Source organism: Sander lucioperca, chromosome 13 (assembly GCF_008315115.2).
Source record: "Sander lucioperca isolate FBNREF2018 chromosome 13, SLUC_FBN_1.2, whole genome shotgun sequence".
In the NCBI taxonomy this organism is placed as follows: Eukaryota; Metazoa; Chordata; class Actinopteri; order Perciformes; family Percidae; genus Sander; species Sander lucioperca.
In genome coordinates this window covers 34796935-34805626 of record NC_050185.1, presented here as the reverse complement: position 1 = coordinate 34805626, position 8692 = coordinate 34796935, and the positions used below count along the sequence as shown (strand labels likewise).

The 8692-nt window shown below is 42.9% G+C and overlaps 1 protein-coding gene across 1 annotated transcript in view; it reads left to right on the top strand.

Annotated features, from left to right (window-relative positions):
- The window catches only part of taf9 (TAF9 RNA polymerase II, TATA box binding protein (TBP)-associated factor), a 15166-nt gene extending 7465 nt beyond the window's left edge, over positions 1-7701 (top strand). Inside the window, exons 3-7 of the mRNA XM_031286084.1 lie at positions 170-306; positions 4267-4401; positions 4483-4564; positions 6005-6118; positions 7228-7701. Coding sequence (XP_031141944.1) covers positions 170-306; positions 4267-4401; positions 4483-4564; positions 6005-6118; positions 7228-7391 — 632 coding nt within the window. The 3' untranslated portion in view covers positions 7392-7701. The remainder of the gene's footprint in view (positions 1-169; positions 307-4266; positions 4402-4482; positions 4565-6004; positions 6119-7227) is intronic.
- Positions 7702-8692: the final 991 nt, after the last annotated feature.

Genomic DNA, 8692 nt, shown 5'->3' with positions numbered 1-8692 from the left:
TTTATTTTCAACTCAACGTTCAATCAAAGAAAGTTGGAGATGATTTCCTTTCATCCAGTTTGTTGTATTTTAGCAGAAGACAGAAAGCAGCAGAACTTCACCATCAGTTTATCAACATATTCAACGAGTCACCGTCAGATCCTCATCAGCCGCCGTTTTCTCTTCACAGGATACGTGACGACCATCATCGAGGACGCCAAAATCTACGCCACACACGCCAAGAAGTCCAGCGTGGACGCCGACGACATCAAACTGGCGATCCAGTGCCGCATGGACCAGTCGTTCACCTCGCCGCCGCCACGAGACGTAAGTAGGGCTTACCGTGGATTTCCACAGGATGCAGAACGTCTGCGGACCGGCTCCGCTGTAGAACGTCTGTGTGCTCCGCCGTCCGTCAATACCCACCAGGTCCGGATTTGTTGCGTAACGGCTGCAGCCAGCCGAGCACGAGATCTCGCGAATTGACGTATGTTCGCGCGATATAACAGGATGTAGTTTCTATAAACAGAAACAAAAAACCAACAATAGTTTGTTTCCATCCAGAGGAGTAGAGGGGAAACTACTCTGAGCTGTGTTTTCAAGGTGTAGTGCAGGGAAATATGATCCGCCGTGAGCACGCTGGATTTTATTTTGAAAAGTAACCGGATGTTTTATTTTGTTTCTGTGCTCGACTTCCTGTCCCGCACAATCTGCCGTGTGCTGAATTGCTGCGGAGCTCTCCGGCGTCCGTTAAAAATAGAAGCTCTGTGTATCTGCTCCGGAGGGCTGCGGACTGACGGAGCTGGGACGGAGTCGGGACGCAGACGTTCTGCAGTCAGTGGAAATACACACACTGACTTTAATGGAAACCTAATGACTCCGTCGACGTTCCGGAGACGTTCCGCATCCAGTGGAAATTGCCGGTTAGAGCCCGATTGATAATATCGGCTGTAGGGGTGGGAATCACCAGAGGCCTCACGATACGATATCATCACGCTGCTTATGTCACGATACAATATTATTTCGATTTTTAAACATATTGCAATATTCTGCGTAGTAGGGCTGTCCTCGACTAAAGAAATTCTTAGTCGACTAACACTTATATGATTTTATCGATTAGTTGATGTAATCGACAGAGCTGTGCTCTTTGAGAGGTGGTTAAGACTAGAAAAGCCCAATATAAATGTAGTTAATTAACCATCTGTAAAACTGACTTTCTCCACAATTAATCCTGCAAAAGCACCACTTTAAATCTTGTGCTTACCAAAAATGTGCTCATAAGTTTCTTGGAAATGAGTAATTAAGCATGAATAAGCATAAAAAATGCGTCATCAACTAAAGAAATCTTAGTCGACTAAGACCAAAACGACCGATTAGTCGACTAATCGACTAAGCGGCGGCAGCCCTACTGCGTAGGGATGGTACGGTTCACAAAACCCACGGTTCGGTTCGTATCACGGTTTTCGGTTCTGTACGGTTCTTGTTATTTTTTCTTTTAATTCAATCAACTTTGGTCAAGACACAGAGGTCCATAGAAACAGCACAATACAGATATATATATATATAAATATAAACAATACAAAACATTTAAGAATGGTGCCGGTGAGGCATCATTTATAAGAACATATACAGGCTTCGAGTCCAATGTTTCCAAAAGCAAGATGTCTACCTTGTGTCACTCTTAGAAACATCAACTATGGACACAATGATCATATTCTTAGACCCTGTCAGTCTGCACATTAATCTATACCGTATTTTCCGGAGTATAAGTCGCATCAGTCAAAAAATGCGTCATGAAGAGGAAAAAACATATATAAGTCGCACTGGACTATAAGTCGCATTTATTTAGAAATTTATTTCACAAAATCCAAGACCAAGAACAGACATTTAATCTGGAAAGGTAAGTTATTCAACTACACAACAGCACACAGAACAAGGGGCTGAATACGGTAGGTGTCCGGTATGTTAACGTCACACATCAACAGTTATTCAACTACACAACAGAATACAGAACAACTACCAGGGCGTGGAGACGTAACTGCAGCGTTGACGAGCCTCTCCCAGCAGGACGCTGTTCAAGCACCCATCTGTGGACTCGTTCCTCCAGCTCTGGCCATCTTGCTTTCAGCCCCGCGATTAGCCGATTAGCCGATTAGCTTTCTTTGTTTTCTTCATTGCAGTAAGAGTCACCTTTTCGCCAGTCCCTCGCAAGTTTCTCTCTCACTCCAAACTTTCTTTGTGCTGCTCGATTACCCTTTTCGGCTGCGTATTTTACTACCTGCAGTTTGTAATCTGCAGAATAAGATTTTCTTTTCTTTCTCAGTTGTCTTTAGGAGCAGCATTTAGTTGTCAGAAGCCTAGAGCGCCTAGAGCGGCTGTAGACGGTAATGTTTTCAGCATGAAATAACATTTAAAAACATGTTAAATTATATATATTTTGATATATAAGTCGCACCTGACTATAAGTCGCAGGACCAGCCAAAGTATGAAAAAAAAGTGCGACTTATAGTCCGGAAAATACGGTACATACAATTTCTTAAAACAGCGTTAAAAGTGGGCACATTGCTAGACACAAACATTTCACTGGCACTACTCCACCTAGGAATTTTAAGCACAATTCTCAGTGCATCATTATAAGCCACTTGAAGTTTTTTCATTTTCGACTCACTAAAATTACACCACAGGTGGGCAGTATACAGTGGAGTGCAATAGGTTTTGAAGAGTGAGATTTTAATTTTAATCTTTAACACTCCAGAAATATACTCCAGCATATGATATATAGCTAAAATTAGCATATTGAATGCATGTTGCACAATACATGCACACAGTGGCAGTTCTATCTATTGTTTGATTTCCGCTGTCATCATAGGTAACATGAAATCCAAAATGTTCCTTCAGAAATCAAATGCACTCTGTCATTTGGTCTGATTCTATCTTACTTTGGTAGTCAGAATCAGGTGGGGAGGCCACATCCTGGCTAATCAGTCAAAAGCACCTGAGAGTCGTTAACCTCCACTCCCCAAATTCACACTTTACACTAACTAGTTTCACTTTAAAGCAGCCATATTATGCTCATTTTCAGGTTCATAATTGTATTTTAAGGTTGTACCAGAATAGGTTTACATGATTTAATTGTCAAAAAACACCATATTGTTGTTGTACTGCACCGCTCTCTCTCACTGCTGCAGATCCTCTTTTCAGCTGGTCTCTGTTTTAGCTACAGAGTGAGACCTCTTTTCTTCTTCTGTACTATATTTGATTGCACTGCACATGCCCAGTAGCTCAGATGTAGATCATGTCAGCTAGCTGGCTCCATAGACAGTAAAAGAAAGGCTGTTTCTACAACTTCGGTCAGTTACAAGGCAGGATTAGCTGGGAGACTTCTAAATGAGGGCGCACATGGAAGTAGTTCTTTTGTAGATTATGGTGAACTTGTGTGTGTTGTAGCAGTGCTTTGCTATTGAGAACGAGGTAGCATGCTAGCGTTAGCATTAGCGTTAGCATGCTAACGCTACGAGCTAATGGTTGCGGTTAGCCTGCTCGTTTCGGCTTGTGACGTCACAAGCCGTGCCGATTTTGACCAGCTCACCCAGAGACTGAAGGCAGGACACATTCAGAAACCATATCTCACTCTAAACACCATGGATGGATTTTTTTCAAAGTTTGTATGTGTGTGGAAGCACACAAGATTTTTTCATAATATGGGCACTTTAAGAAAATCCTCTAAATTATGCCTAACAACACAACCAATCCAGCAAAGAACACACAGCAACAGTAGAAAGTAGAAAAGTACAAGAAGCAGCAAAAACCCAAATAAAGTCTGTACTTAACTTAATATCTAGCAGTCCAGTAGTCAGTTCCTTCAGAAATCAAATGCACTCTGATTTTCTGACGAAAATCTTTTAAACTGACCTTTGTCGATCAAAAAAAAACAGACAGATTCAGCAACTGCACGGCCTATTTCTCGCTTAAAATGTTGTCATGTTGCCCGTTCTATTTTTCAACTTTCTGCTAAGATATATGTGACTTTTTTGCAACGAAAATGCGGGGATTATGAAATCATGCAAGCCCTGCATATTTTGCGCGGAAATCGGCAATTTATGCGACGAAAGTGCGGCGTATTTGAAAAAAAAATGCGGCCCCTGCATAAATATACGGACTTTGGCTGATTATGCGTTGAATTATGCGATCGCAGGATCACGTTTTTCTGGAGGGACTGTCTGTTCAATGATTGTATTTCTGTGTGTTTTTAATCTCCCCTCCCTCCCCTCTCTGTGGTGCGTCCAGTTCCTGTTGGAGGTTGCGAGGCAGAAGAACCAGACTCCTCTCCCGCTGATCAAACCCTACACCGGCCCCCGCCTCCCTCCAGACCGCTACTGTCTGACGGCGCCCAACTACCGACTCAAGTCCATTCAGAAGAAGGTCAAAACGTTTCGTACAAGCTTTATTTCGTGCCATTCCTGCTTTTCCTTTTAGACAACTTTATTCTTTCATTCCTCCCAGGTGACGTCGTCTGCTGGCAGGATAACGGTGCCTCGCCTCAACGTCGGCTCCGTCTCCAGCCGGCCGGGCACGCCGACCCTCGGTGAGTCTCTCTGTAGTACGGTCATACTGCCTGTACGGTCATACTGCCTGTACGGTCATACTGCCTGTATGGTCATACTGCCTGTATGGTCATACTGCCTGTACGGTCATACTGCCTGTACGGTCATACTGCCTGTATGGTCATACTGCCTGTACGGTCATACTGCCTGTACGGTCATACTGCCTGTACGGTCATACTGCCTGTACGGTCATAGGGCCTGTACGGTCATACTGCCTGTACGGTCATACGGCCTGTACGGTCATACTGCCTGTACGGTCATACTGCCTGTATGGTCATACTGCCTGTATGGTCATACTGCCTGTATGGTCATACTGCCTGTACGGTCATAGGGCCTGTATGGTCATACTGCCTGTATGGTCATAGGGCCTGTATGGTCATACTGCCTGTACGGTCATACTGCCTGTACGGTCATAGGGCCTGTATGGTCATACTGCCTGTACGGTCATAGGGCCTGTATGGTCATACTGCCTGTATGGTCATAGGGCCTGTATGGTCATACTGCCTGTACGGTCATACTGCCTGTATGGTCATACTGCCTGTACGGTCATAGGGCCTGTACGGTCATACTGCCTGTACGGTCATACTGCCTGTATGGTCATACTGCCTGTACGGTCATACGGCCTGTACGGTCATACGGCCTGTATGGTCATACTGCCTGTACGGTCATACGGCCTGTACGGTCATACTGCCTGTATGGTCATAGGGCCTGTACGGTCATACGGCCTGTACGGTCATACGGCCTGTATGGTCATACTGCCTGTATGGTCATACGGCCTGTATGGTCATACTGCCTGTATGGTCATACGGCCTGTATGGTCATACTGCCTGTATGGTCATACGGCCTGTATGGTCATACTGCCTGTATGGTCATACTGCCTGTATGGTCATACTGCCTGTATGGTCATAGGGCCTGTACGGTCATACTGCCTGTATGGTCATAGGGCCTGTACGGTCATAGGGCCTGTACGGTCATACTGCCTGTATGGTCATAGGGCCTGTACGGTCATAGGGCCTGTACGGTCATACGGCCTGTACGGTCATACGGCCTGTATGGTCATACGGCCTGTATGGTCATACTGCCTGTATGGTCATACTGCCTGTATGGTCATACGGCCTGTATGGTCATACTGCCTGTATGGTCATACGGCCTGTATGGTCATACTGCCTGTATGGTCATACTGCCTGTATGGTCATACTGCCTGTATGGTCATACGGCCTGTATGGTCATACTGCCTGTACGGTCATACGGCCTGTATGGTCATACGGCCTGTATGGTCATACTGCCTGTACGGTCATACGGCCTGTATGGTCATACTGCCTGTATGGTCATACGGCCTGTATGGTCATACTGCCTGTACGAGATGACCTCTTGTTTAGCCCCAGTGTGTTCTGTCTGACCCGGCTTTCTTTTCTCTTCAGGAACTCCGTCTGTCCAGTCCGTTACCTCTAAAGCGGGAACGCCGGTGTCTCTGACGGGCCAGAGGTTCACTGTGCAGATCCCGCCACCCTCTCAGACGGTCACCACCAAAACCAGTAAGAACCGGTTTCCTCCCAGTGGCGTCCTTTTGATCCGATACCAGTTTAATGTCAGAGTTGAACCGCTGACACCAGCGGCTTTATGTCTGCATCGCAGGTCTGAAGTTTAGTGACGTAAAACTGCCAGGAACAAGATCTAACAGCTGGTTTCAAGAGGGTTTAGAACAAAGTAGTCAGCAAATAAACACACACACACACACACACACACACACACAGAGACAGAGAGACACACACAGACAGACACACACAGACACACACACACAGACACACACACACACAAACAGAGAGACACACACAGAGACACACACAGACACACACACAGACAGACAGACACACACACACACACACAGACAGACAGACACACACAGACACACACACACACACACACACACAAACAGACACAGACACACAGAGTGGTGAGCGCTTTTTTCTAAGTTTTGTCACAGTTTTTTGAAGTTTTTGTTGCTTTTTGTCACTATTTTCGACCTCTTCCTTCCTTCCATCCATCCATCCTTCCTTCCTGCCTTCCATCCATCCATCCTTCCTTCCTTCCATCCTTCCTTCCATCCATCCTTCCTTCCATCCTTCCTTCCTTCCATCCTTCCTTCCTTCCATCCTTCCTTCCTTCCTTCCTTCCATCCATCCTTCCTCCCTCCCTTCCTTCCTTCCTCCCTCCCTCCCTCCCTTCCACCCTTCCTTCCTTCCTCCCTTCCATCCTTCCATCCTTCCTTCCTTCCTGTCTCTGTTTTCTAAGTTGTTGATACTATTTCCCACCTATTCTTGCCTTGACTTCCTTCTTTCTACCTACTTTTTCTAAGTGTTTACGTTTAAAAAAAGCCTTTTTTCATCAGCATTTAAATGTTTTTCAGTGACATGGCTGCTGTTTGGTAAATCTATCGCTGCTCAGGGGGTACTTGGCTTAAAGACACAATTCAAATGGGGAACATTATTGAAAAAAGTTTGAGAACCACTGCCTTAAATTATTGTGAAAAGTCAAATTCTCTATGAGCCATATCTTCAAGCATTCAGAGGTTCTGTTTTCATGTTTTCACAGTTTTATGTAATGAAATGAAAGTTTAACGCTGGCTCTCTTCTCATCCCGACAGTCACGCCGTCCACGCCTGCCGTCTCCAACGTCCTCATCAACCCGTCTCTGATTGGCTCCAAGAACATCCTCATCACCACCAACATGGTGTCGCAGAACTCGGGCGGCGCCGGAGACTCGCTGAAGAGGAAGCACGAAGACGACGACGACTACGACGCTTTATGACGGCGCGACTGAAGGAGACAGATCTTTTTTATTATTTCTTCTGGGTTTATTTTTTTTTGTTGAATTAATCCCCTTTTAAATAACCAGGTTAACCACTGCTACTGTTCTCACCAGGAACTGATCCACATTATTAAGGACTCGTGGTAGTTTTAGCTTCCTAGAAGGTCTGTTTGGACCAGAGAAGACCTGCGGCTTCGGACGGGGAGAGCTCCGATCAAGACTGGACTGTGGATTCAAACTGAAGAAACCCACTCTGATGTTCCACTGATTTACAATAAACTGCATTAAAATTAAAACTGAGTTGCATCTGTTTGTTTTTTGGTTTTTTTACACAAACTGATTTAAAGGAACAAAAAATTAAAATGTTGTAATGGTATAGTTAGAAAGTCATGGTATAGTATGTCGAAAAAATTATAAAAAAAAGTCATAGTAAAGTGTGTCGAAAAAGTCGAAAAATTCATAGTATAGAATGTCGAAAAAGTCGAAAAATTCATAGTATATAATGTCGAAAAAGTCGAAAAATTCATAGTATATAATGTCGAAAAAGTCGAAAAATTCATAGTATATAATGTCGAAAAATTCATAGTATATAATGTCGAAAAATTCATAGTATATAATGTCGAAAAATTCATAGTATATAATGTCGAAAAAGTCGAAAAATTCATAGTATATAATGTCGAAAAAGTCGAAAAATTCATAGTATAGAATGTCGAAAAAGTCGAAAAATTCATAGTATAGAATGTCGAAAAAGTCATAAAAATTCATAGTATAGTATGTCGAAAAAGTTGAAAAAAGTCAGTATAGTATGTCGATAAAAAGTAATAAAGTCATAGTATATTATGTTGAAAAGTCATAAAAATTCATAGTATAGTATGTCGAAAAAGTCGAAAAATTCATAGTATATAATGTCGAAAAATTCATAGTATATAATGTCGAAAAAGTCGAAAAATTCATAGTATAGTATGTCGAAAAAGTCGAAAAATTCATAGTATATAATGTCGAAAAAGTCGAAAAATTCATAGTATATAATGTCGAAAAAGTCGAAAAATTCATAGTATATAATGTCGAAAAAGTCGAAAAATTCATAGTATAGAATGTCGAAAAATTCATAGTATATAATGTCGAAAAAGTCGAAAAATTCATAGTATATAATGTCGAAAAAGTCGAAAAATTCATAGTATAGTATGTCGAAAAAGTTGAAAAAAGTCAGTATAGTATGTCGATAAAAAGTAATAGTCATAGTATATTATGTTGAAAAGTCATAAAAATTCATAGTATAGAATGTCGAAAAAAAGTCATAG